General features: G+C 43.1%; 1 protein-coding gene across 1 annotated transcript; it reads right to left on the bottom strand.

Moving 5' to 3' along the window:
• On the bottom strand, window positions 1-27,987 carry LOC108933797 (protein jagged-1b-like). The gene is made up of 26 exons (XM_018751127.2): window positions 27,643-27,987; window positions 26,928-27,254; window positions 20,425-20,482; window positions 17,557-17,814; window positions 16,598-16,658; window positions 14,681-14,811; window positions 14,411-14,530; window positions 12,914-13,027; window positions 12,681-12,797; window positions 11,928-12,041; window positions 11,762-11,808; window positions 10,681-10,854; window positions 10,181-10,331; window positions 9,257-9,421; window positions 8,204-8,317; window positions 7,883-7,996; window positions 7,654-7,767; window positions 7,185-7,301; window positions 6,619-6,646; window positions 6,174-6,259; window positions 5,428-5,541; window positions 4,819-4,928; window positions 4,453-4,692; window positions 3,578-3,709; window positions 2,946-3,096; window positions 1-2,124 (listed from the first exon to the last, which is right to left on the bottom strand). The coding sequence occupies exons 1-26, from the start codon at window positions 27,712-27,714 to the stop codon at window positions 1,634-1,636; spliced, it is 3,720 nt and encodes a 1,239-aa protein (XP_018606643.2). The 5' UTR covers window positions 27,715-27,987; the 3' UTR covers window positions 1-1,633.

The following is a 27,987-nucleotide window of genomic DNA, read 5'->3' on the forward strand; positions in this document are numbered from 1 at the left end:
GAACAACACCTCAAAAAAAGATTCATCCTCAAGTTAACACTAAAGTCAAAGTATGTGAAGTATCTCTGTGATCTTGAGTTAACAGCTGAGATTAACATGTTTTTAAGAGCCTTAAAAATGTGCACAGCAAAAGCAGAGTCCCATTTTTGCAAGGCAGTGTATCTGTTTGCAGTTCTACAGTGTTCCCAAGGGCCCCTCTTTCTGTTCAAGTATTCATAATCTAGCTTATCACATTATGCTAATAAGTACAAGGCAGGGTTTCTGTTTACCAATAATAATCTTCCATTTATGGGTTTTTGAAAGCATTAATTTAACAATCCAAAGGCCACCTGTAATGTTGATCTGAAAAAAAACTAAAAGCCTCAAAGCTCATATTAAGAACGCATCTCAGCCCTAACTCTTCCACTGAGGGAAATAAGGATAAAAATAAAGAAATAAAAGTACTGAACTTGACCACTGAAAATTTTAAAAGTTAGTTAAAACTTGAATCTGTAAGTTGCTGTCAAAAAATATGCAAGTCAAAAACCTGAGAAAATCAAATAATTTATCAAAAAGTAGGGGGATTGTTTTACATGCGATAACTGGACGAAACATTATTCTGTTCCTAACTCCTTTGATTAGAAGTTTTACATGCATAAAGCAATAGTTTGTTCTCTTAGACATTATTTTTTGGGGCAAGCAAATGCGTTTGTCTTTGCTTTCTGAAACCCAAAATAACAAAATTATTCTCTTACATGCCTTCAGTACTTTCAAAATGTGATGTAACTGAAATGGTTTTAAACAACTGACATTAGACCCCCCAACCCTGGCACAAAAATGCCTATTGTTAAAAAATAAAATGTCTTTTAAAAACACTTCAAATTTTGGCATTTATGAAACATGAGACATTTCATTAAAAAAGATGCTGTAAGCTCACAAAGCCATCAAAACCTTCAGATCTAAACATTACATATAAATAAAAAAGAATGATACTTAAGCTCTTGATTATTAAGTTAATAAATCAAATATACACAATGATTAATTAAAAAAAAATATTTACATAACTATACAGTGGTCTAAATTGACACTTAAATTCTTCATATTGGCAGCAACTGCTGACATTAACCTGACCCTACCCCCCAACATAAAAATTATAAATAATAAACTTTTCGATGGCTGCTGTGGTATGGAGCTGCAAATACACGTTTTAATACAGAACTAGTTGTCCACCAACCTTATTGAGCCCAGATAAATACTCAAAATTCTTAGCTACATTCTTTGATTGTTTTCTTACCTAAGAAAACACATGACGGTTCACCAGCACTTGTCAAAGTGTCCGACACAAGAAACAAAACTTAAATAAAATTAAATACTCTTAAAGATACCCAGAAAAGTACATCAGCATCTTGGTTTATAAAAGGGCATGTGAAACTAGTTTTGCATAGCAGTGAAATGCAGCACGTGATACATCCCGCCAACCACAGCAACGATCACTGCCAGTGTAAGCCAGCTTGTCAAAACTTAAATTAACACAGGGATTCTATGCAAATAGCAACCTCAGTCAAAAATATATGACAACAATTCTTATCAACTACACTGCGAGTCCCTCAGCCTACAGAAAAGTAGGCCTGTTGCAAGGCGAGGCCGCTATCTGCTATACGATGTACTCCATGCGGTTTAAGCTCTGTGCCGTTTCCAAGTCTCTGTTGTCTTGCTTGTCTATCCAGTTTGGATGTCGGGGTTGGGCAGTTTTTGATGCCTTGTCCTCCCTGTCCACCAGGGTATAGGCCGGTTGTTTGGCAAACATGGCCTTTGGGGGATGTTTCTTCCCCCCATCATCATCGTTCTCATCTTCTGGCTCAGGCTTGTAGCCCTGTGCCTTGGCAACCACGCTGTTCTTGTCACTGTGGTCCCTTACACCTGGCACACCTCCCAGCACATGCTTTTCAATGGGGTTCTTGATCTGGTTGAGCTGCTCGCGCACGTTGTTTGCAGTGCTGCATTCAGGTGGTGGTATAGCATGGCTTGCCCCACCATGTGTGCTCTGCTTCCTCCGCCGGCGCATGCACCACAGGAAAGCTGCGCTCAATGCCAGAACCCACGTCACAATGAACAAGGAGCTCAGCAAGGGCACCAGATAGCTCACTGGACACACAGGAGAAGAACACTCAGGTCAGGAGGGTCCGTGAACATATGAATGGTGCCAGTGCAGCATGACTGAGGTTATATTAGGGCCGTGTCATACAGTGCAGTGTTTTGCAGTAAGTCCTATGAGGTAAAGCCTGTTGTTGCCTTCACCACCACGGAACTTAGAAATACAGTAATGCATGAACATTTGTTGGGATGCCTTTAAGATTTCCAAACTGATGCCCATGCACTGTAATTCATATCCGCATTTCTAACCCAAATAAGAATAACAAATAAACCTGTCAACAGTTTGAGTACTCATCTCATGATTACAAGGAAACTATAATTCCAAACTCCAGTATCCAAGCAGAGATAAATTTCCAGCTAATGTCACCAATGATAAAAGCAAATGACTAGGGCAGTTAAGAAGACACAAGTCAAAGTATTTTCAATAAATTCAACATAACACAACAACAGAAATGATAGTTTAGAATGATTCAGTTTCAAATACCAAAGGTTTCTCCGAGCCTTCATGAGTGGAGAAATACACAGAATTTCTGAGAAATTATGATACTGAGCATCTAAACACCAATAAGACGAAGGCAAGGAGAAAAGGGAGTGGTCATCCAATGTCTGATCTATGTTCTCTCTGCTACCCAGCATGCTTTTTGTTTTACAGCAGACTCTCCTGCTTTTCAGCTAACAAGCCTGTAATGAAAACCTTGTCAACCTCTGGGCTTCAACTCCAGCTTCACTGGCACTGTTAAGGTTTTCTATGCCAAAATAGGTCACACGTTTAAAAAAGCAAGAAGACTGTTGGTAGGCATTTCCATTCTTACCAGGCGGGTCAGGGGTCTGCTTCCGCTGTACTCTCACTTCTGCTATCGCCATGATAATGGTGTTGTTCCCGCTGCGCTTGCTAACGAGGTCAACAATCTTATCTGTGATTTCCTTGATGGGGGTCTTGTCTGGCTTCTGCTCTTCTGTTGACTGAGGTGTACATAGTTTACACAATTAATGACACAGCTGCTCTGTTGACATGTAACGTCCTAAGGTAATGCACAAATTGTATTCCTCTGAGATGTACGTACTTCGCTCTGGAGAAAAGCGTCTGCTAAATGAATAGATGTAAATGTAATGTTGCAAGAATATACAAATCTGTAAATGCTCCATAAAAAATTAACATGAATAATTATCACAATTACAAAAGAATATAAACTAAATGCTTGAGGCAATGAATAACTAGGAGCAACAGGGAGCATAGTGTTCTGGAGCTGATGCCTTACACTCAAAGAACTAAGGTTTAATGTCACCTCCAGCTGTAGGACCCTTGAGCAAGGCACTTTCCTTGAATTGATACAGTAAAAATTATTGAGTTGTGTAAATAGCTTAAATCAATCTAAGTAGCTTAAAACTAAGTCTCTTTGGGGAAAAGCACCAGCTAAAAAAACAAATGTAAATGTATACGTACTATAGTTACATGGATCTCATTGTTGGCAGATGGTGATGGTTCACAAGCCATGGACACAGAATATTCAGAAGAGAGGTTCTTCAAGATGTATAAGTTTCTCACTTCACTGCAGATCTGCTCAATGGTCAGACCCTAAAAAAACAGTTAGACTGGTGAATGAGTCCACTGAGAATTCAATGACTTTAACCAGTCATGACTGCTCAAAAGGCTAACAAAACCAGTATAGCAGACCCTGCCACCAGACAAGAAATGAAAACCCCTGAAACAGAGGTGGGAACTTCTGTCCTCCAGGGCTGCATTTCATTATTTCTGTAGGAACTTCACCTAGTGTTCCAGAAGTAAATCAATTGTTAACGGAAAAAGCCCAGACACTGTAGTCCGTGAGGACTGCAGTTGTCCCACCCCTAGATTAAAACAAGTACAGGTTCACATTACATCCACAAGAGAATTACTGCAGTTCATTTTTTTTGCACTCATATTTTCCTAGGAATGCTTTAGCTTGGAGGAGCACCAACATTAGACAAAACATGCCTCTGTAAGAGAACACAGACTGGACATCATGCCAGCTGACTGGAACACATCACATGTTGACAATTTATTGCAAATTTAAAATCTCCACAATGCGTTTCTTAGCACTGGAGGTTCTCTGCAGCAGCTGGGCACTAAGGACTTAACACTTAGGAGGAAAAACTGCACACCAAGATTCACTCCAAAGGCAGATTGTAAAAAGCACCCTTCTGGCCGAAAGCAAAGTGAACTGTTTGTCTGGGGTTGAGGGCTCTCCCTGGATGGGTGGAGCCAGTACTGAAATTGCCTAAATTTAATCCCTTGCTTGACAATACCCACTCTACCCCCACTGTGCAGCCAGAACTCACTTGAGGCAGTGTCTCCTTGTTAAAGGTGAAAGTAATGTTGGCGCAGCTGCTCTCTGGGAGCCCTGAACCTGGGTGACATTTGGGACGAGCCGGAGGTGGGCCGTGGGGCAAGCATTCCCCCTGGCCAGGACAAGGCTTCACGAAACAATGCTCCTCTTTGATGGGGATGCAGCTCTGGCCGACAGGACAGTCTCTGCGTCCCTTCCCATGGAAATAGCAAGGTTTGGGACCACACCACATCTATGGAAGATCATCAGAAATGCATGAAAAGACCAACGAGTGACTGGAAGGAATCACCGCCAATTCATATCTTAGGTATTTTTCCAGTCGTTTTGGGTGTAGGGAAAATGAGTGTTTCTACAGTACCTTGGTGCAGGAGACCCTCCCATTTTGGCAATAGCATGTGTTACAGTCCACATCCCATTTGGATCCATTAGCAATGACTCGCTCATTGGCGATGCAGGGTCTTCCAGTAACTGCAACATTAGAGGAAACACTTGTACCACTGACAACCAAACTGACGGCTACAGAGAAATTGCCCATTAAGTCGAACCTCTGACTCCAGAACCTGTTACTGTGTTATGGTTTCAAATCATCCATTTCGTCAAGGAATGTTTGCATATGAACAATGAATAAACATGCCCCTAAATTTTTTTTTAATATAAACTGAGATTTAATGGGGCATACGTAGGTAAAAACTTAATAATCGCGAATATGCTAATTATTTTGCTTTTTAGGGCAACTAAACAACCATGTAAGCCTTGTTTTATAATGTGAATGTTTCTGACATGTCATGATAGAAGATCCTATACTCTGTCATGGAACTCAGCTGGGACAAAGGAGTAAACCTGATTGGGTGAGGTTAAGCTTATCCTATGGGGTAAGAATCAACAGGGCGCATTGAGCACCTGGGTCTGTACACTTAGCGACCAACATACTTAGCCCAGTGACCTGAGGTCAACGATGTGGTCTTACCTTCTTGACACCTGGGACCAGTTCTGCCTGGGGGACAAAGACAGCGGTAGCCATTGATCTCATCCACACAGGTGGAGCCAAAAGCGCAAGGAGAAGACTGACACTCATTGATATCTGGAAAAGAAACAAGCAATGTCTTTGTTTTGTTTCTTGGCAATTAACACTTACTTGTACTTCCTTGTCACATTGCAGCCTAGATAGTGCTCTGATTTTAAAAAGTAAGTCCTACAATTATGCCCTGCAGAGACTATTTCAAGACTTCTGCTGACAATCAGATTTAAAATAGTGGGTCTGTCCACTGTTTCACATTACATCTGAAGAAGGGAAAATACTAATCGGACTAAACAACTAACAACAAACAGACATATAGGATCCAAGACTTACTTTGTACAAATTGGTCTATAACTGTTTCAATGAAAACCGCTGAAGCATGAATCAGGAAGTCAATAGCTCCTGAACCCCAAACGCTTTCTACAACACTGTAAATGTTTTTCTTATTAATCTTTGAATGATATGATATAAAAAAAAGAGAGATGTGACAAGAATACTGCCTTAGATTTAAAATTTAACTTCTACTTTACACTACTCTTGGTAGAGTCCAAGGCTTTTTAAACTGAACAGCTAACCCTCTACAGGTGCCCACAAGACCCTTGAAATGCAGCTTTTCACAACAGATTGCGATATAAGTTGACTTAAACAGGCATTAGGGATGTGTAATCCAAGGCTCTGCGGGGGTTAATACTCACTTATCCGGCAATCAGGGCCAGCGAAGCCAGAGGCACACTCACATCGGTACCAGTTATCGCCATCCACACAGGTCCCACTGTTGTAGCTGTACAGGGAGGAAAAAGTCAGAGTTAGCCAGCCTTCACAATCACAGATTCAGTCTTGAATCTGCCAACAGAGACATGGTCAGCATTGAGAAGTTTTCATTTACATAAGAAATGCTAAAGTTCAGTGTTTTCATAGAAAACAGCCCAATATTTTTCAAAAAGGAAGTTCATAGGAATTTAAAGAAGTTCATGTTAATATTCAGGTTAAGCAAAAATTACAAAGTTTGTCACAGGCAATCCAATTAGCATTGTTTAAATTATGCTTTTATGAATTTTTATTGAATTATGCATTGCAATAAATTCATTCATCCATACATTTAAACTGTGTTTTCTGCACAAAACAATGGGAGCGACATACCATGGATGTGGACTGCAGTCATTAGTATCTGCAGAAGAAAAAGCTCTATTTAACTCAGATCGAATAGAAGTAATATGAAAACAGAGATAAAACGAGTCACCAGTTGCATAAGCTGTTTCACCGCGTCACAGCTGCACCCCCTGATCATTGGGTGTCTACTGACTCCAACATTTAACTAATCCTGAAAATTCAACAGTGTAATTTCACAAGAAGTGACACTACACAAACTCCACGCAAAATCAGTTAAGGAACTGGAAACAGGCAGGCAGATGTACCGCTGAGCCAGAAAATAATAAATAGGAAAGACGTGGGAATATAAAACTGCACAGGCTCCTTTTTTCCTGCTTGATACTATTCTCAATTTTAAACCAACAAATGTGTGGAAGAGGTGGCAACAGCCCAGGCACAGGACATAGGGTCACCATGAGATGAACGTCTGTACAGTCTCTCCAACCCCTTCACTAATGAACTATTTTCCTGATAAGAATGACTCAAAGAACCCCTCCGCATTGTTGTTTTCCTCCAATACTGCAACTTGTGTGAAGCCCTAAAGAAAGGACACTCACTTTGGGTACAGGTGTCGCCCTCCCAGCCCTCCTTGCAGATGCAGGTGAAGGAGTCACCCTTAACCATGCAGGTGGCTCCATTCTCACAAGGGTTGGGCAGACAGCTGCTGTTACTAGCTATCAGAGGAGGGAGTGGAAAGAAGGTCATTAACAAGTTTTTTCCCTGTAAACAGATCAGAGCTGCTGAGGTAATAATTTGATTCTTCTATTCCTTAACTACATCTAATGTTTTCTCTTCTTCTTCTTCTTCTTTTGGGGCTTAGTTTAACAGCAAGGAGTGTTTTCACTGCTGTGCTAATATTTTGAAAAGATAATCTTTTGGATTAAAGGTTTTTTTAACATGATTATTGTCAATGTAACACTAAAGGCAAGATGGGCAGCAATGGGGAAGGTAGGAGGTAGGCAGAGAGGGGTGGGTTATGCTCAAAGTTGCTTTGCAGTCTCTCCAGGATGCCCTCTATGGACCTACCGATATTGCAGGTAGCTCCCTCCCAGCCAGGAGAACAGATGCACTTAAAGGTATCTACTTCGTCGTAGCATGTTCCCCCGTTGTTGCAGGTTGCCTCGTCACATTGGCTAACCCCTGGGGAAAAAAAGGGGGGGGCAGATGTCATCAGTTTCTAGTAAGAAGGCTTTGACACATGAACAAACGTGACAGTGCAGGTCTCATGGTGACAACCAAAAAAGGCAGGGCTTACTGGAGTGACAGGTCTTCCCCTTCCAGCCATTTGTGCACTCGCAGTAGAAGTCGTTCACCAGGTCTCGACAGCTACCTTCGTTTTGGCAGGGGTTAACGCTACAGTCGTTGATATCTGAGAGCAAAGGGAAAGGAAGCAAAAGGACATTACTCCTTTTACTTCTAGAAAGGAGAGGTTGTTCCAATTGCATTGCATGCAACTGATACTTCTGAAGGTTATTAGAACCCGCAATTGAGTCCTGGTCCCACATTGAAGTCATTATCAGAAGAGAAGAGGGGAGAGAGAAACAGAGGAAAAAAAACAGAGCACAAGACAACTCACTGGTCTCGCAGTGAACTCCTTCCCAACCATCTGAACAGATACACTGGTACACACTGACTCTGTCGATGCATGTCCCACCATTCCGACAGGGGTTGCTTTCGCAGTCATTTATGTCTGGAGAAGTGTCAAACAGGGAAAAACAATCATGGCACTTGTAAAATATGCAAAATACAAAGAGAAACAAGGCCACAGCTAGGAGAAGTACCTACAACCATGGTCACTTTTGCCAATGACAACAGTTCAATTTTGGGGTTCAATTTCGACGAATCACATTCAAAGGTCAAATGCTTAGATTACCACAAAGGTTGATCCTTCTCCTTCTGTTTTCCTCATATGTACTGACAGATGCTCATTTCAAAATCCAGGAAGTAAGCAGCAAGATTAAAATGAACCAGGCACACAGGCCTCCAAAAAACCACCCCGCCAAGCATGCTAAACAGGTGGATAGCCAGTCAGAGACACCTAGGGGTCAGTTACCAACTTCTACTGAGTGTAGCCAATCCTCAGCCCCAGTATGAGGTGAAATGGATTTGTGTACTAGGTACACAACCTTCTTAACAAATAAAGCTACCTAAGAGGGGCCTTAAAAAAATCAGAGGCCTTAGACACCTAAGAGAGAGTAGTGGTAAGAGTTACCACTTTGCACACAACAAAACAGCTATTTGAATCCCAACTCCAGCTGTAGCAAAGTAATTACCCTAAAAAGTGCTTCAATAGAAATTACCCAGCTATATAGATGAGGTAAATAATTGTCAAGTAGGTTACACTGTCAGTTGCTTAGGAGAAAACAGTCAGTTATATGAATAAATAAAATAATTTTGATGAGTGTGGCACAGTAGCCAATCTTGATTCCTACCATTATAATCACTGAAAACACTAAGAAAGTTTACCAAGAACTTTTCCTATTCCTTTGACAGAAAGCGCTCCAAAAATCTCAGAATAAATCTCTCACCATTACTCTTGCCATGAAATCCTTGGCAACCTGTGGACTCGAGTTGAGTATAGGCCAGAATGGTTTTAAAAGGACCCCACAGGCTAGCTCTTACTACTTACTTTCATGACAGTAGGTTCCAGTGAAGCCCTCTTGGCACTCACAGGTGAACTGACCCCCAGCCTGGCTTCGGCAACGCCCATGGGGGCCGCACACGTTTGAGGAGATGTATCGCACACCTTCCGGTGTGTTGTTGGAGGCCACAGCTACCGTGCAGCTATCAATCACTGCAACGCAGGGCAAGGATAAAACAGTTTTCAGTGGTAGCAGCAGACGCACTGTGAAATTCTAACAGAAAAATTGTTGGATTAATATAAAAAATCCAAAATACACATTTAAAGGGACAAATACTGCAGCTTTAAAGAGTAATTTTGCAGCCAGAGATGATTCCTGCCATAGCCAAAATTCCTACAAAGGAGGGATATTTCATTCCTGAAACCCACTTTTCTTCTCCTTGTTTCATCTATAAAAGGAGGGGTGGGATAGAGAGAAGTCCCATGAGTTATTCAGCTCTGTGGTTGGTCTGACCTCCAGTCTGTATTCACCCATAATGCACCAAAACGAAACTCTACAAAGATCCTACCCACAGGAACACACACAGAGCCATTAAGTGCTTGCTGGGTTGTTGGAAAAATTAATTTGAGATAGAGAGGAAAAGAAGTCCAGGGATATATTGGATTACAGAAGAGGAAGGGAAATGTTCTGAGATTGAAAACAATTTTCAAGTGGGTGGGGAATTCTGTCAAAGGCACTCTACCAGATGGAGCTCGTAAGGTACGAAATCTGAACTCTAACCCTGGGTAAGAAGCCCTCAGGCAGAAATCTACAAGTGCTAATCTCCATTTCTTCACAGCAAATAATAACATGTAGGAAATCAAGATGGTCTACAACTCAAGGATGAATTTTACAGAAAAATAGACTATAAAAAAAGAAAATTATTTCATTAGTCTGTGGGAAGGGGGGGAGAAACACAGAAAAAAGCTTACCTTGGCAAGGTGTTGTGCGGCAATGGTCTTTCAGATGGGAGCAGTTCTTGCCCTCATAGTCCTCAGGGCATTTGCAGAAGTACTCTGTGGCAAGGTTGAAACACTGAGCTCCATTTTGACAGGGTTTTGGCTCACAGTAGTCGACACTGAGCTAAAAGGGAGAAAGTGACTTTAGATGTAAAACAGGTAAAAGCAGTATGTGGCAGTTTTTTTACCAGCACAGCCCACTGTAAACAAAACACTCAATGGAGGAAGCAAATGAGAAAGGCCTCAGATGCATTTCAAAAGCAACCAAGGAGCCTCATAATTTCAACACAATTTCTGGTTTTAAATTTCAGATCGCAGACACTTGGCTTTCCATTAAGTAGGCGGGACAAGGAATGGGAACACGGAAACCACAAGGGAGGAAATCTACATCAACAAAGAAGAGAAATAAAAATAGACCACAAAGACCCGGAGGTGTCTAATCTGCACCTGATGCGACTTGTGCCACTGCTTACCTGACAGAGGTTTCCAGAGAAGCCAGGCGGACAAAGACAGTGGAACCCATTGGGTTCATCCTGACAACGACCACCATTCAGACAAGGGTTGCTGGCACATTCGCTGACATCCTTCTCACAGTGCTCGCCTGAATAGCCAGGAGGGCACACACAGTGGTAGCCGTTCACCAAATCCTTAAAAACAAGAAAGAAACAAGACAAAGGCAGTGAAAAAAACAGGGAAGACAAGGCAAACATGTATACAACATTACTCATTACTGAACCACGTTCACATACATAACAAGAAATGCTTATGGCAATTTAAGGTTGTGGGAGGTGATTGTTTTTACTAAAGACTGCCAAAAAATTAATTATATTTTGACAAATAAATAATACACTTAGGGTTTTGTAGATATATACTAAGTGTTATGGGGGTGCGGTGGCGCAGTGGGTTGGACCGCAGTCCTGCTCTCTAGTGAGTCTGGGGTTCGAGTCCCGCTTGGGGTGCCTTGCGATGGACTGGCGTCCCGTCCTGGGTGTGTCCCCTCCCCCTCTGGCCTTACGCCCTGTGTTACCGGGTAGGCTCCGGTTCCCCGTGACCCCGTAAGGGACAAGCGGTTCTGAAAATGTGTGTGTGTGTGTGAACCACGTTCACATACATAACAAGAAATGCTTATGGCAATTTAAGGTTGTGGGAGGTGATTGTTTTTACTAAAGACTGCCAAAAAATTAATTATATTTTGACAAATAAATAATACACTTAGGGTTTTGTAGATATATACTAAGTGTTATGGGGGTGCGGTGGCGCAGTGGGTTTGACAGGATCCTGCTCTCCGGTAGGTCTGGGGTTTGAGTCCTGCTTGGGGCGCCTTTTGGCGGACAGGTGCCCCGTCCTGGGTGCGTTCCCTCCCCCTCCAGCCTTACACCCTGTGCTGCTGGGTTAGGTTCCGGCTCCCCGCGACCCCGCATGGGACAAGCGGTTTCAGATGATGTGTACTAAGTGTTATGTTTACAGATTTTAAACAATGAAATTAAATGAAAAATTAGAGTTAGGCAAAACCGATAAACGCTTCGTCATTTAGTTTCAGAGCAAGTAACGTACCTTGCAAGTTCCACCGTTTTGACACTGTCCCTGACAGTCATTAATATCTGTGGAGAAAATTGATGAACATCACATGATTAGTAGGGTAATGTGAAACTAATTTTTTTCCAAAAACATACACTGGTTAATTCCAATCCACCAGGCCATACAGGGCCTTTCAACGCACTGATATCGCAGTTCTGTCCCCTCCAGCCAGGGATGCATTCGCAGAAGTATCCACCAATCAGGTTGCGGCAGGAGTTGGCGTTCACACAGGGGCGACCATCACACTCATTGGCATCTAAGACAGACAGAAGAGAGGTGCAAAAAAATGAAAGTGTCAGTCTGATTTACTGCAGTAAAGCTAATGAGGAGCCCTAACACAAGTCAAAAGAAAGAGGTTACACTGGAATGTGTTCCTCGGCCCCAGACGACCCTTAGCCCACGAATGAGGCTGGCCCCCAGTCGGTTGCCGGGGGGAAGAGTCATTCATGCCCAAATCAAAAACAAACATGCCCAAACAAGCCGCCCACGGTTGTACATAATGAGCAAGTGAGTGAGAGAGGTGGGGGGAGCAATTGCGATGTGGGGTGGAGGGGAGGACTACCAGGATTAAATTGAAAGGGGGCAGTCAGGCATTCTGATAAGCCCTGGAAACCCTTCATTTTGCCTCAAATGGACTTGCGGACATTTTTAAGAAGTAAGTAGGTTGAGCTGATGCTAACACCCTCCTCCTCCCTGACCCCCAAGGCACCCTACGGATGCAGGGTATCACTGAGTAAGGTGGTCTCATCCCATACACCGTTTAATAAACACAGCCTTCCAGCGCTGCAGCCAGCTCTCCTTTAAAACCAGCCCTTGAAGTCTTCTCAGCTACAAAGGGCAAACACACACATGCACACACACGCACACACACACAAACAAAATCAGGGAGACTCACCAATCAGGCAAGTCTTGCCAGTCCACTGAGGAGGACAGCTGCACTTGAACCCATTGACCAGGTCATGGCAGATTCCCCCATGACCACAGGGGTTGTTGGGGTTGCAGTCGTCAACATCTAACAGAGAGGACCAAGAGTCAGGCTTGAAGGTGGATGATGACAAGGAAAATTCTGGGTGACCCCATGCACCAGGTAGGGGGTGCACAAGTGTTTTTGAATGTGGGGGTTCTTACTGATCAAGCAGGAGGGGCCACTCCATCCAGGCACGCATTTGCACTCAAAGCCATGGTTGGTCTCCACACAGCTACCTCCATTAAAGCAGGGGTCAGACATGCAGGCACGCTCAGCTGCGGAGATGGGAAACCCAAGATTTCAGATTGAAAAAAGAGAAATAAAACAAAGTATTTCGGTAAGCTTGAAGCGTGGTCTCCAAATATTGCTCAACAGCCACGTTTTTTCACACTCTGAGATCAGATCACGAGGAAGGCCATCTCTCTTTCCTCCCACCCACACAGCCGGGAGAACCCCAAGTCCCAGCAGCCCTCTGCATCCAGGACCACACAGAACACCACAGAGCTCATTCAGGGGAAAAAAAAAAATCCCACCTCATTCCCATCAGCACTGAAGCTCCCGGCAGGCAGGAAATCATCTTTCATTCTAAGCTGACCTAACCGATGCACCGTAACATACCTCTCATGGGGAAGGGTGGAGGAATCACTATATAATTTTCAAGTCAGTACATATTCCCCTGATGTCAATAAATTATACACATTCTTCAACGAATAGGTATCTGAGAGGGGTGATATGACAGCTACCATATATGTGTGGGCACTCCTGACACTACAGTTCAGTCCACTGGTATTCATCATTAACACCTCAATAACCTCCCTACAGGAAAGGGCAAGTATGATAACAGGGCAATACAAATGTCAGCAGCCAGAGGTGTTCCTTTTTATAAACAAAATCTCAATTTCCCTTTTGTAAAATGAAAAGAATCTGCTTGATTCTGCTGTTTACACTAACCCTTCTGTTAAATATGTGTGCGCAAATACATCATGCTTGATGAGCATCCCTTTCATTCATTGGGTTTCTGATCAGGAATTAATACTGGCATCCTAGAACAGCATGAAAACTTCCAAAACTACTTTGGCAGAATCAAAGCTAAATCTCCAGTGGAATCTGGTCTAACTTTAAGCTATTTCTTCGAGCACGAATACAATTTAATTGTAACCTAAAACCATTACTTTCTTTAGTAATAGATTTCAAAGTTTTTTTTTTTTTTAAATCATTAATTATTCAGGTTGTTATTAACTTTAAAGCATGTGAATATAGTTAAAAAAAAAACACAAAACCATTAGTTTGCAATACTTTTTATTGCAGAAATATGCATTAAATGGTCTACATAAATATAAGGTTTACAAGTACAAAGTATATTTTTACTGTTAAAAATAAAATAGGATATGCTGTAAATCTGACTTCATATTAGTGAAGTCACATGTCACAAAGACAAACATTATGTATATTGCAGCTATTTGAAAGTAGTGACTGAATACAACAAAACTGAAGTTTGACCATTTGATTTAATATGAATTAAAGACATTTATTTGTAAATCTGAGTAACACGCTGTCCATTTGGATTACCTAATGGAGAAAATACTGCAGTGCTGCGGTGGCAAGATGCAGGAGGCCCCAGACCCTGTTTTGAGTACCTCACAGATGAAGGTACGTACCCTTCTCACAGCTGACCCCGGAGTATCCCTCAGGGCAGGAACAGTGATACTTGTCGGGCCCTGTGTTGCTGCAGGTACCACCATTTAGGCAAGGCTGATGGGTGCCGCAGTAGTTCAGATCTGAGGATAACGGGTACAGGAGAGATAAACAGAGTGAGTAAAGGTAAAACAGGGAAGGCAGATGTGCTGACTGGAAAGTGGATGCAATGTGGATTTGACCATCGGAGCAATGATACGGAGGCAGCATGAGGGTTGTGGGGGATTGACTACCTTTGTCGCACAGCTGGCCACCCCAGTTGGTGTCACAAAGGCACTGCCAGGGCTCCACACAGGTGCCGTGCACACAGCCTGGATGAGGTATGCACTTGTCGCAGTACTCCCCCTGCCAGCCATACAAGCACCTGCAAGCACAGAGCCGCTGGGGTTACCCCACCCAGCTTCCCCATGAACCCTAAGTCTCAACATGTACCTCAACCAATCCGTAAAAGGTGTCGAAGCCTCTTTGTTTGGTTATTTTGAAACATTTCAGCAACGCAAGTGCTACATTTCATTGCAAACCTGTACAAAAGTCTACGCAACTATGTTTTTTGAGAAAAAAAAGCTGACGCAGTCCCTTTCACCAGCAGCAACATGTCTCTGGCTCCATATCCTATGTGCCAGTGAAAAGTGATTAATTTAAAAAGGCACGTGGATTTGGAACAGAAATGATGCAAGTCAAAAAAAGCGTTTATCCAAAAAGCATTGTCGCATACAGGGCAAACCAGCTTTTCAGTGCTGATGCTAGCATTTGTTTTCTCATGAGAATTCAGCAAGCGCATATGCTGCAAGAGCAAATTACCTGCAAAGCTTAGGTTCACAGTAGGGTGCTCTCCAGATTCTAAAGGCGAGGATATTTGGCAACAGAGAGCGGGGTGATGATATCCATAGCATAACATCTGAGTTGCTAGCAAGGGCTTGCTGCAAGGTGACTCAGTAAAAGGTGTGACACTGTCAACGGGACACATGGTCAGCTCTGACCATTGAGGTAGATGAAAGTGCTGCAACGCTTATCTCCCATTCAGCATCCACACAAGGTATTCACAGAGCTTCATGCACTAAGGATGGTCAGATCATACAGGAGGTTCCTACAAACGTTTGTTCCCGGCTTCCAGTCACAGCCTGCCTGCTCTGTCTTCCTCACTAAATAGGAAGGGTCCACTGGCCGTGCCATAAAGGTCAGCTGCAAGTCCTCTGATGGCGATACGGTTTGAACTTAAATAACTTAACCCAAATGCTTTAGTAACAGTAATTGCCTCTGTATTTTCCTTAATTCGTGAAGCAGTAAAACATGCCTAAAAAAGGACAAAAGAAAGAGTAAACTTTGTCTGGAATCTCGGCATATTGCTGGAAAAAGCATGTTCCAAGCTGCAGTTACCAAACTCTGCCCGACTAATCGTGGAACTGCTCAGGGTCAGCCTGACAGTTCTTGTTTCTGGTTTCCATCATTACTTGGCCTGTATCAGAGGAGCATCATCAATGTGTGGCCAGAAAGTTGAAACAAAAAAGGAAAGCTTTAATTCAGTGTCTTCTGATGAGATTCTAAGCTTGCTATCAAGTTCTCAACACCGAAGACTGTGGTGCAGTTAGTGTGGGGAATGCAAGGTGCTCAGGCTAATCCAACTCAAGAGCACATCCTGGGTAGCAGCCTGTGTCACTGGGGTTACCTTGAAGGATATAGAGAGTTCCAGCCTTAGTGTCCAAAATGATTCCCACCACAGAAAAGAACCTTGAAGTTGGGTGGAGAACAACCATAGCACCCAGGGAAAACCACAGTGTTGCTTAACGGCTCGAACCATGACCTTTCACTGCAGGGTCATGGCTCCGCATACCACATGCCTATATAGAAAAGCGTGGCGCTGAGGAAAGTCAAATTCTGAAAATGCCTCACTTCATTATAAGGCTCTACGACTAAAGAAGAACACATGTAAGGACTATTGTTAAGTACTACCCACCTCTATTATACCAGTACATTTTATATATATATATAATATATATGTATATATACACAGTATCTTATTAAAAATAATGAGGTAGTTGGAAAAGAATTTGTTTTCACAAATCATTTCAAATGAAACTTTTCAGAAAACTGTAAAATAAAATGGCCTTTGCACAACCAGTAACTGATATGTTGGAAGAAAAGGTCTTTACTTGCAATCCCCTGGTGATTTACAGAATCCGTGTTCTGCGCTGCAGCCCTGCCGGCATATTGCTGAATGGAGGGAGAGAGAGAGAAAGAGAGAGAGAGAGGGAATCAGTGTGATGTCAGCTCCTCTCCCCAAATACAGCCCACCCCACGCCTGCCCACCACCCCAGCCCCTCACTCGTGGGAATGTTCTAATCTTCCACCAGGGCAGTAATCCTACAAAATCCAAGACTGATCTGAGCTCTGCCCTCATCCTGCTGGAAACACACTGGTGGTAGGTGACGACTTGCGCCCGCAAATCCATCAATTCAGCTCGCAACAATAGCTCCCGCCCTCCCTGCCCGCTTCCCACAAATACGTGACGCGGACAAAATGTGCTGTTGCAGGACACGGCAGTCAAAGCGGCAAGGAGATGGCTTACCCTGGGCGCTCTCAAAAACTCTGACATCACTGTGCTCTATGTCAGGCCTGCTACATTTACCATGGTCTATGTCTTCTCTTGCTTAGACATCACATTACTGAGGTTCTCGGCAGCTGCTTTTATGCAAGGAAACTAATAATTAATAAAGTGTACAATTTGAAAAGTGTTCTCCCATATAGAGTACATACGAATATATTCACTGCACCAATTCAAACGTACAAAAGTATTTACATTTACTCATTTAACTTTTCTCCTTTGTGACTTACAGTGATAAGCTCCTTACACTAATTGACCTATTTATACAGTTTGGTAATTTTTTTTCTGCACCAATTCAGGGTAAGTACCTTGTTCAGGGTTATTACATCACGAGGTCATTCAAGCCTGGTCATTCAAGTACATGTGTCAACTCTTAGCACTAGGCCACCTGCTGCCCTTTGTGGTCATGGATCTAAGTTTGTAGGTGTTTTGTTTTGTCATGTCCTGCTCTATCTCGCTTCCAACAGTTGTGGCTTCAGCCATGCTGAGCACAATGGACCTTAGTACCTGTGTTGCAGTCGGGTCCAGTCCACCCCTCTAGGCAGGTCTTGTTGCCATTGTGGTCGCAGGTGTAATGGCCAAAGAACTCGTCCCTCGGTCGGCAGAACTTGTTGCAACCGAAGCCATAGTAGTGCTCATCACAGGTGACCCGGATCTGAAACTCGAACTGGGCCACTGGTCCATTGTACTTGAGGGTCTGCCATTGCCGGTTCGGGTTGATCATGCCAGAGTGAACAGCCTTCTCAATGATCTCCCCTGAAACACCTGTGAAAACAACCGTCAGTGGTTGCAGCTAAAAAAATGGATTCAGCTGTTGTTAGCTTGGCACAGAACATATTCCTGCACTCTCAGTCCACTTAGCTTCTAAGGGACACTACACAAAAACAATTTTCTATGTAAAATAAAAGAGCTGCAGAAATGTGCTGAATATGACAGAATCTCCTTTACATGGGTCAAAGGGTCACGTAAGCAGCATGTTTTATTTAATAATACTGCAGGCAAAAATGTGCACAGTGAAATTCTCAACAAGGGGTCATTATTGAACTAATTAGTAATCATTGTATGTTACTTTGTAGAAAAGTGTTTGCTAAATGAATCAGTTTAAAATATAACCTTCAAAGTCATGTTCACTGCAATAACCACTAACTGTATTGTTTCAAATCACTAAATTCTGCAGTGGCAACGAAATTGTTGCTTACACAGCTCCCGTATGCCTTTCAAGTTGTGAGAACTATACTCACAAATCTTGTGTCTAGTTCTGTAACCAAAGTTTTTGAAATGAACAGTAAAAGTACCGAAGTAGCACCAAACTCAAAGAATTCCTTGGACTGCCTTCACTGCAATGGCGAGCCTACGTGAGCAGATTCTCACACTGCTCCATAGGTCACAGTGCCATTCCCACAATCCTCTCCTCCCTGAACTCCTTGGCACGCAGACAGATAAGGTCAGTTTGGGAGCTCTGCTGAAGGGGGGGTGGGATCCAAACGGAAAGGTTTTGCTGGCCTGAGGGGCTATGGCCCTTTAATGAGCTTTTCCGCTTGGCCAGGCAAGGAGAGATGCTGAGCAAAGCTCAGCTCCACCATGCTGGGATCTCCCTGTCCATACAGCGTTGACCCTCACCCCTCCTAGCTCACATCCACCACCAAATTCTGTTCAGCCTGTGCTTTTTGATGCATGACAAGACAGAGGGCAGTCCATTTGGATGGGTGGGCAACTTTCATTGACTATCACTAATGGGGAAAAGGTCAAATTACAGAGACCGGTAACATTTCACACAAACTGGGGGGTTGATGCTAGGTTGTGGCGTGTGGCCTGAGTGAGGAGATGCTTCTGCTGTGCCTGTCTGATCAGCAGGTACTGAAAGTGTTTGGTTGAGGTGACTGACAACACAGACAGTTCCACTAGTTACTAAATGTAAGGGGTCACATACATAAAGTAATGTAAAATGTTGTGTATGTTTTTTGTTAAATGAGGCTGCCTTTATTTGACTTATATTTTAAAAGCCATTTGTGCAGAAACCCAAAAATTTCAGAGTTCAAAAACTTTTTCTCTCAATTGTATAACAATGTATGGGTCTTTGCACAAACACCATAACTCATGTCAAGCTGTGCATTCACGCTAGTTGGAATCGAAAGGACGACAGTCATCTCTGGCACGCCTTTAGCTGGACAAACGTACCTTCTTCACTATTTTGAGATGTACCACAACAAACTACTCAAAGAATATTCTTGTTTCAGAGCTGCTGATTTTTCAAAGCAATGAAAGTACTGCGCAAACCGTATATGAGCGCTATTTCTAGTAGCCAGTATATTTGACTAGTATTGCATTGCAATAAGTATGAATGAATGTCTATTAGAGCCTAGAAATTACAATATTTGACTGATCCACATTGATTTAACCTTATTTTTACTCATCTTACAGATCTCATTTTAACATCTCAAGTGTTTTGAGTGTCACAGGAAGCGTTAGGAAGTGTGTTGTCTAGAGCTTCCACCTTGCAGCAGAAAGACTTGGGTTCAAATCCCACCTTCTGCTCTAGTACCCTGTGTAGATGAAAAAACATAACCTGGACTGCTTCAGTCAAATTATGTAGTTGTATAAATTTGCAAACAACTATAAGCACCTTAATATTTGAAGTTGCTTTGGAGAAAATGATCCACTAAATAACTACTAACTTCCTACATGTAAAACAGCATATGACTGCTGTTAGTGCTGCACTCACCCCCTCCCAGAGCCTGTTTGGTCTGGGTCACCGTATGCCTGCACTTTTCACACTCATATGCCAAACATTCTCTGGCTACATCCAGGGATCCAGTGGATCAAACAGATTTGGATCTGCTAAAAACTAATGCAATATTTGCAATTTTCTTGATCACTTCTTCTGAACAAGTCTGATGGACAATGCTACAGTAACTGGGGAAAAACTGCCTGTTTTTAACTCTAAAGCTGAATGACAAAAAGCTTCCTTCTGAGGATGGAAAGCATTCAGGGTTTCTTCTCCCTTGGTGGGGGAAAATGGGCAGAACCTTAAAGTAAGCCCATACTTCATAACTCAGTCCGGGTGGTGGCTTAACCAAACTTGCACCTGTCAATAACCATCATGTATAGAAAAAAAAAATCACAACTATGTAAACCCACCCCTCAACCTCCCAGTATGCACAATATGCTATTCTTCTTGTGCATACCATCTGTCAGAGCACTTTCTTTTGCAAATTCAAGGGAACATTTTTATCTCAGGAGACCATGGGTGCCATCCACAGACCACTGCCATGCCATCAAGATCTCCAGTGGCTAATGTTTCTCTTCTGACAGTCCACATCCTTGCTCAAAAACCATTTCACCCAATCACTTAATTTTGTGCAATGGAACACTTACCACTGGTGCTGCTGTCATTGTTGAAATCCAAAGCCTCAACAATCAGGGTGTATGACCTCTGAAAAAGAAAAACAAAAGAAAAATTTCTCGGTCATATAAATACTGAAAAGCAAGCAAAACACCATTAAATCTGCAACTAGTTTTTCGGTTTTCCTTCCAGAAATCCAGGATGACTGGAGGGTCATCTGCTCCATGCCCGTCTCTGTCCCGCTTCAGTCCTACCACAGCACATTAGGGAAATCTGTGCATACGGAAGGCATTAGAGGGATTCGCTTCCAGCGAGCAACTGAAGAATATTATTTTGCCGTTTAATGTAATTAACTGAAGAAAAAAGTATCTGTTCACAAAGATTGGGCCCCCATCATTATGCACACATTCTGAATGGTGCTTGACCTTGTCGGATGCCCCAAAACACCACAGAGTGGTCTGTCTTTCAATTGACCCTTTCTATGCAAAAGCTCAACCCCACTCACGCATGCTGCACCTTCAAGTCCTTTTAATCTACTGAAACATCACAGGAAGTCCTTTTGTGCATGCAGGCCCTTTTACATTTATTCACTTATTCATTCTTTTAATATGTACTGTACAGGAATAAATTTGGCAAAGCATTGCAGATCAGAGCTAGATAGGAAACTAATCAACTTATAACAATCACAGTGCTCTGACGGTTTTAAAAATCAGACCACTGGGTAGCAACAAGCTTCATCTCCTTGTAGATAGAAAAAGCTGGAGAAAAAGAAGCTTCTAGAGCTCCTCAAAACACATTAACTCATGATTCACGTCACTACAGTCCTGCATTAAAGTTCCAAAATTCCAACTTCTGGCAAGATACTTGCATCTTCTACTGTGTACTTGGTTTTTAATTGTATCATTCTTTTCTGCAGAAATGAATGCGTAGCGGGGCACCACTGAATTGGTTTTGCGCACCGCACCTTACTTGGTCACATCCCTGGAGAGTCTCCCCTTCCCTCGCCTTTATTTCAGCGCCCCTTTGAAATGCTTTTGTCTATCGTAAGACCACGGTGGCTCTCACCGGTATCAGGTGACTGACAGGGGAGGGCAGTGGAACACTGCACCAGTGGACAACAGAGTAGGTGCATATGTTCATTGGATGGCTAGTGGGAATGGGAGGATGCAAGGGGCAGGTCATCACCACATCCATTGCAGGGCTTGTTGCAGCCACCTGCCATATGTGACATATACAAATCAATGAATTTTTGCAGAGAAATATTCGGCAAGCACAGAAAAAAATACTTTAAGAGGCTGCTTTGGATAATAGGGAGTTACCAAAGCCTCACTCAAGCTCTTGCTCTGACTTCTTCATTCAAACAAATTAGACGAAAAAAGGCACAACCTTGACAACTCACGCGTCATGCCCAGTGTCTACCAGAAATCACTACCCCTCCCCTACTCTACCACCACACACCTCTACACTGGCTTTGTTCACTTGGACCTGTCAATCTCCAGTTTTCAAATACAGATGTGGGGGGGGGCAGAAAAAAAAAAAAAATAAAACACTACTGTTTGTGTATTGCAAAACTGAACCATCCACACCCTTCCATCCAGGTCCATTCAGCACTGAATTCAATTAGAAGACAAAAAAAAGTTTACCAAGAAGGTAAACAGCCCCTAGGTGTGAGCGCAGTTTCTGCCTCCTTTTCCAACGCGGAGCTGTTTTGGCCATGCATCTGTTATGCTCGGGAAGAGTGCCAAACTACATGTGTCACACCCCGCTGAATGGGACTGTGCTTTCACTCGCTGATAACTGTGGGAAAATACTTCAGATGGCAAGTGAGCTGGCGCAAGTGCCGACATGTCACAAGCATTTGCAGTCAAATAGGTAACCAGTGAGGTGGCTGCAAGTCAACAGGTTAAGATTATGGTTCACGTATTACCCATTGTTATGGTTGGAATGGGGTCTCAGATTAAAAAAAAAAAAAAAGAAAACCTTTAGGTGGTTTTATGCAAATAAATAAAAAAAAAATGAATGGATCAACAAACACATTCCAAAGTCTTCCCACTGTGGACCTGCCAGCAGTCATGTAATATATTAGGTTCCTCAGTATATATACATGCAGGGTTCCTCAGTCAAGAAAAATGACAAGAAAGCCAGATGGATCTGGGAATGTATAAACATTGCCCCGTTCCCATCCAAAAATAACTTAGAGACCATTAGCTCACGTGCAGTCCTACTTTAGGACATCCTCTGTTATCATGTTCACTTAGATACAAAGGGAAAACTTATCCTCCTTACAGTAAAATGTCAGGCAGAGTTGCACAGTTGCACCTACCTGCTTGTCAGAAAACTCACGACATTCAAGTCGACTTTGAAAAGCACCCTGCCGTCAAATTGCGTATCTCTTACCAATTGGTCGGATCAGGAACACATCTGCAGAAGTTGCCCCGTCTGTGCTCACGGGCCATTTTTACAGAAGCACCAGGAGTGTCAACAGAGGAGCACTTTCACAATCACTTCAGTCTTTCAGAATCACTTCATTGGGTCCCGAAGGTCAGAAGGATTGGCACAGCAGGAGAGGGGAGAATAGCGATGAATTCCTAGCCAACTTTATGGCTTTCTCCCTGGACCCATAAACAAAGAACCTCCTACATCAACACGTTCAAGTTAAGATGGCATTTCAATCCCTTTTCATAGCAGAATGAAGCAGGGTTGATGATATACATGGGAAAAAACCCTCTATAATAATGAATCTGTCTAATCAAGTTAATAAACCTGTTTGGTTTTTACATTTGGAGAAGGTTCTTTTTTCCCTGTAGCTGTATCTCGAACAAGCCTGTCATTATTTCCACTGTGACCAAAGCCTCTGAAATCTCCAATCAAAACTACTTCCTTCATCCCTGCGACATCCTTTCTGTGTGATAAGCAACAATGAGTGGGCAGTGCCGGCAGGCTCTCACTGAATGAGACTGACGTGCCTTCATACTCTGCTGGAAATAAAGAAAATTACGAGCAAGTGTGACACGTTGAAGCTAATATTATGTAAAGCAATGGAACTGTTTGTCTGGAAGCCTATCTTTGCTGAGTCTACCGCTGCTTCCTGTTGCTTGTCCTGGATGACCATTATTTCAGGACAGAGCCATTATGCTCTGTAATCCGCACCGCTGGTTGGTGCAGACACTCCATTGTTCTCAGTCAACATTAGCGGTAGTGGTGACTGAATCTGTCTGGGCAGTCACATCGTAACATTTTCTAAAACTCTACAAGTATGGCTTGCAGACATTCGAAGAAGAATGGGTAGACGATAAAGAAAAAAAAAAGACTTTTTGTATTAGACGATTTAGAACATGCACATCTCCCTTGGAATGTCTAAAGCATCACCCACTTTTACAGCCTCCAACACCTGGTACAAGATACTCTGCTGCTGAAAAGCTTTCCAAGCCTGCAAGATTTCAAGCAGTTTTATTATATGCTGCATCATAGGTGCTGGGGCAAAATTATAAAATACTATGAACCCAGTCAGACACAACAGCCAGGATCCTGAATACCAGGTCTGAACAAGAGGTCTTTCAATTGCCCATTTCAGGCTAGAATGAGGATCTCAAAGCTTTTACAGAACCAGTATCAATCTTTCAACTAGTCATTTTTTGGAACTCAGCAACTGAACGTTTCACACCAGACCAACTGATTTACACAATGTATGATTCTAACTGGTGCCTGGCACTACAGACAAGTGTGTGTACTTTTTTTTATCAATTTGGAAGCTAGGTGCATGGCACCTAATATTTTGCGTATATTTGTTCAATGGCCAGTTTCAGTATGAGTCAGTGTCACTTCATGGTGCTTTAATGTCTGATGCTCTATTTATAAACACAAAACATTAACTGCTTATTCCAGTGGGCCAGTATTAGTGATTATCTAATTTGTCTATCAGAATCCATTCTAGGTTATTACTGTGCAGGTTTAAAATGACTATATCTACCAGGTCCGAAGAGGTCCATACCTCACAGAGACTCACAGACAGCACACACAAATCCTAAAGTATGATATGTATACATCCGTATACAAATATGCACCATGACTATTTAAATTAAACTGCATTGAGTATTCAAGCCAAAAAAGCAACCTAGAATCAATTTGTGCAGTCTGTTCACCTATGAAGCAAATGGCTAAAAGTTGCATTGCACAGTGCCAAACAAGACCCATGTTCAGGAGAAAAGCCATTGTCAGGTCACCCCCCACCCCTTTCATCCATGAGACTGCCTAATATCAATTCATCAATTCATGGCCTTCTTTTATGAGAAACCCACCTCCCACACCCCTAGCAACTGCAACCCCCCGCATTTCTTAACCCTTCCCCCCGCACCCCCTCACACAGAGACACACATGCATACCCCAAGTCCTTTCTTGCATTCATTCATTCTTTCTTTCAGAGAAAACAAGAAAAGAGCTCTACAAGTTGCCAAAAAACTTGGCTTCCTGAAAAAAACACAGCCAGTGCAGGTGCAGAGTTCTTCTGCATCCAGTTCCTTCCCTGTGCAAGTCTGTTACCTAGCAACCCATTCAAACTTCCAGTCACTTCACCCTATTCACAAGCCACCACATCAATCGTAGTGTAACACCCTCCAGAACCAAAAAAAAAAAAAAAAAATACTGTTACAGCAAACAAACAAATCTGAACGTTAAATATTTCTCTTTGAGCCCTCGCTACGTTACATATGCTGGCATGCTTTCTCCCTCTCAAATAGCTTGAGCAATAACCTACAGCTCCAAAATTGCTAGGAAGAAGTGTGATGGAAAAGGAAGTATGCAAGATGACAATGTCTAATTAAGTCTTTTCAGAGGAATATTGGTGGACCCAAAAGTAGGGGGTGGGGTGTTTTATATGCAAGAACTGGTTGCCAGGGAAACCACCCATAACAATATGATCTGATTACCAAGAATGCTTCTTTTCAACCCCTAATCCGCTAAGGCTCAAATAGTAAATTAATCCATCCTGGGAATAACTGAGTCATGAAAGACCACCATAAATAAATAAATAAGCACACAATTCCCCTCCATTTATTTTATTTATTTGTGTTTTCGCGATCATGTGGAAAAATGTAAATAAAACAACTTTTCACAAAAACGCTCTATGCACACAGAGCACGCAATACTAAAATGATGATGCCAATGCTTCTTCATTGTACCATATTACATTTCACTCACACTCATTCCTTGGCATCAATCAGGCAAACATAAGACTGACCGCTTCACAGTGCCATTAAAATCCACTACATGCAAGAGCATAAATGTGTCCCATAATGCAGAACAGCATCTTTTTTAGCTAAAATCTGACAACAAGGACCAAAAAGTGTCCATGTACATAGAGTACATGGCCCCAGTGTGCATGAGTGAAGTGCTCCTTCCTCATCACTGCATGCCAAATTCCTCCAGTGTTAAAAAACAACACCTTTCCTATCACGGCCCCCATAAGGGAACACCTTTCATTGTTTTTGTTCGTTACTGTTGACTGTCGAAAGGGTCAGTTGGAAGAAAAAAAAAAACAAAAGACTCCAATTTTCTTGGCAAATACAGAACAACAGCCTGGAGACAGCAAAGCGAACACCACGAATCAGTCCGTTACATTCCACCATCACAACCGAGGCTCCTTTCGAGTTATCCTACGAACCTCACAGCTCACGGCAGCCTGCGGTGAGGTTTCCGCCGCAGAACTTTTCACAAACCTACGGCATCATCTGTAAGAGAACAAGGCGGCAAAAGAAGATCAAGATGTGAGAAACTGACTGGAAGCGGTAATCATCATCCCCATCCTCCTGGGGCAACCAGGCATCCGTCAGCTTTTCTGCATCGCAAACTTCCACTTCAGCAGCTTTCAACAACAGCCTTCACCACCATATACTTCCACTGGCTTTGAGCTCCCCACCTCCTTCCATTTCCACCAGCTTCTGTCTCTCAGTTCCCACTGGTTTAAACCAATCTTCATCAACTAACTTTCTTTTACCAGTTCCACCGACCCGCACCAGGTTCGCCAGCACCATAATCATACACGAATTTACCTCACCAGTTGTTCCACTGACAACTGACTTCACCAAATCCACTAAGTAAAGCTGACCAAGTTACTTCAGCAGTTCCGTTAATTTACAGTAAAATTTCCCTTATTTTGACAACTAAAAACTGAACTTTTCCTCGTCAGCAGAGCGCCTGTCAGGGACGCGCTCATCGTCGGAATGACATGTATTATACATCTGTAATCTTCACACACCACCCGCCGTCTTCAACAACAAGACCGTATCTTAACTGTGTTTTTTTTTTTTTTTTATTTCCCTGCTTTCCTGCCCAGCACCGGTAAATGTACCATGATGTTAACCCGAATGCGTACCGACCTGGCCAACTTTGTTGTGGGGGGGAAAAAGAGGCACGCGGTGGGGATTACACGACGATTTAACTGCACGCGCGGCAAGAGAGGCGAAGAAGATTTTCCGCGCGCGACACACCGGCGCGGGCGCTCAACGAGGACAGAGGGTGTGTGTCGCGCGGGACTCACCGGCCACGCGAAGCTGAAAGGCAGAACAATCCTGGGCTTGTCGCTCCTCGCGTTCTTCAGTGAAAAGCTATTCCCGCCGAGCACGGCCGTGGAGCCCGCCCCGAAGCTGCACGGCCCCGCCGCGGAAACCCTCGACTGGTACTCCTTAAGACACGCGCGGAAGAAAGTGCGGCACTCGCCGTGCGCCCCCTGCGCGCACCGCCGCTCCGCCACGCTGCTCCGCGAGCCGCCGCCGCCGCCGCCGCAGCACGCGCCGCTCTGCAGCTCGCCGTTCGTGTTCTGCATGGACACGATCTGCAGCTCGAAGTGTCCCGAGGCCACTGACACCTGTTCGGAACACGAGACAAAATGCTGTCAGACTCAGTTGCACCACATGGCATAAAAGAACAAGTTTCTTTAAATTAAAGCAACGTCGTATTTACACAAGTTGTAAGCATGCGTGTGCGTACTGTAAAGAAGGAGTCGAGATATTTTTCAAGTAGCTTCCAAAACTTTTTCGCCTTACAAAAAGTCACCTTTACATCGCCTTCACGGCTCTAGAGAATTTATTTTTAAAACATGATCAATCAGACGACAGCTTAACTGTAAAACACGTATGTAAAAAGTCAACAAGAGGGAAAACTCACTTTGCACACACGATACACACAAAAAAAGACACTTAAGAAACAAAGTCTCTCTTTGCAGAAATAATTTAAAATAGCTGCCTCCCACGTACCTTGATTCGCAAGCATAATAAAAAGACAGACAAGGAAAATCCTGCAAATATTGAACTTCGTCTCAAAATCATGCCTCCTGTGTCTCGTGCTGCTGCCGCTCGCGCTGAAACTACACGTCCGGCCGACGCACGGCTCTAATATACTCCTCCGATTTGAACATGCACGAGTGGAGAACAACACTTTTTTCAAGAGCGCGGATTTAAAATGCAAAACAGCCAGGCCCTTTTTATTATGTTATGCCTCCACGGCTATTATTGTTTTTATTGTTGTTCTTTTTCTGATCAGCTGCGATGTAACAATACCATGGACATAAGAAAGCGAACCGTCTTGCGAGCGCCCGACAG

Source organism: Scleropages formosus, chromosome 16, assembly GCF_900964775.1.
Source record: "Scleropages formosus chromosome 16, fSclFor1.1, whole genome shotgun sequence".
Lineage (NCBI taxonomy): Eukaryota > Metazoa > Chordata > Actinopteri > Osteoglossiformes > Osteoglossidae > Scleropages > Scleropages formosus.

What these genes read in the sequence shown, in the direction of transcription:
- LOC108933797 (XM_018751127.2), bottom strand. Translation starts at nt 27,714, where the DNA reads ATGATTTTGAGACGAAGTTCAATATTTGCAGGATTTTCCTTGTCTGTC. An exon ending in TGGCCAGCTGTGCGACAAAG is followed by an intron (nt 14,531 to 14,680) that starts GTAGTCAATCCC and finishes CGTTATCCTCAG; the next exon opens with ATCTGAACTACTGCGGCACC. An exon ending in TGGCCCCTCCTGCTTGATCA is followed by an intron (nt 12,798 to 12,913) that starts GTAAGAACCCCC and finishes CCTCTCTGTTAG; the next exon opens with ATGTTGACGACTGCAACCCC.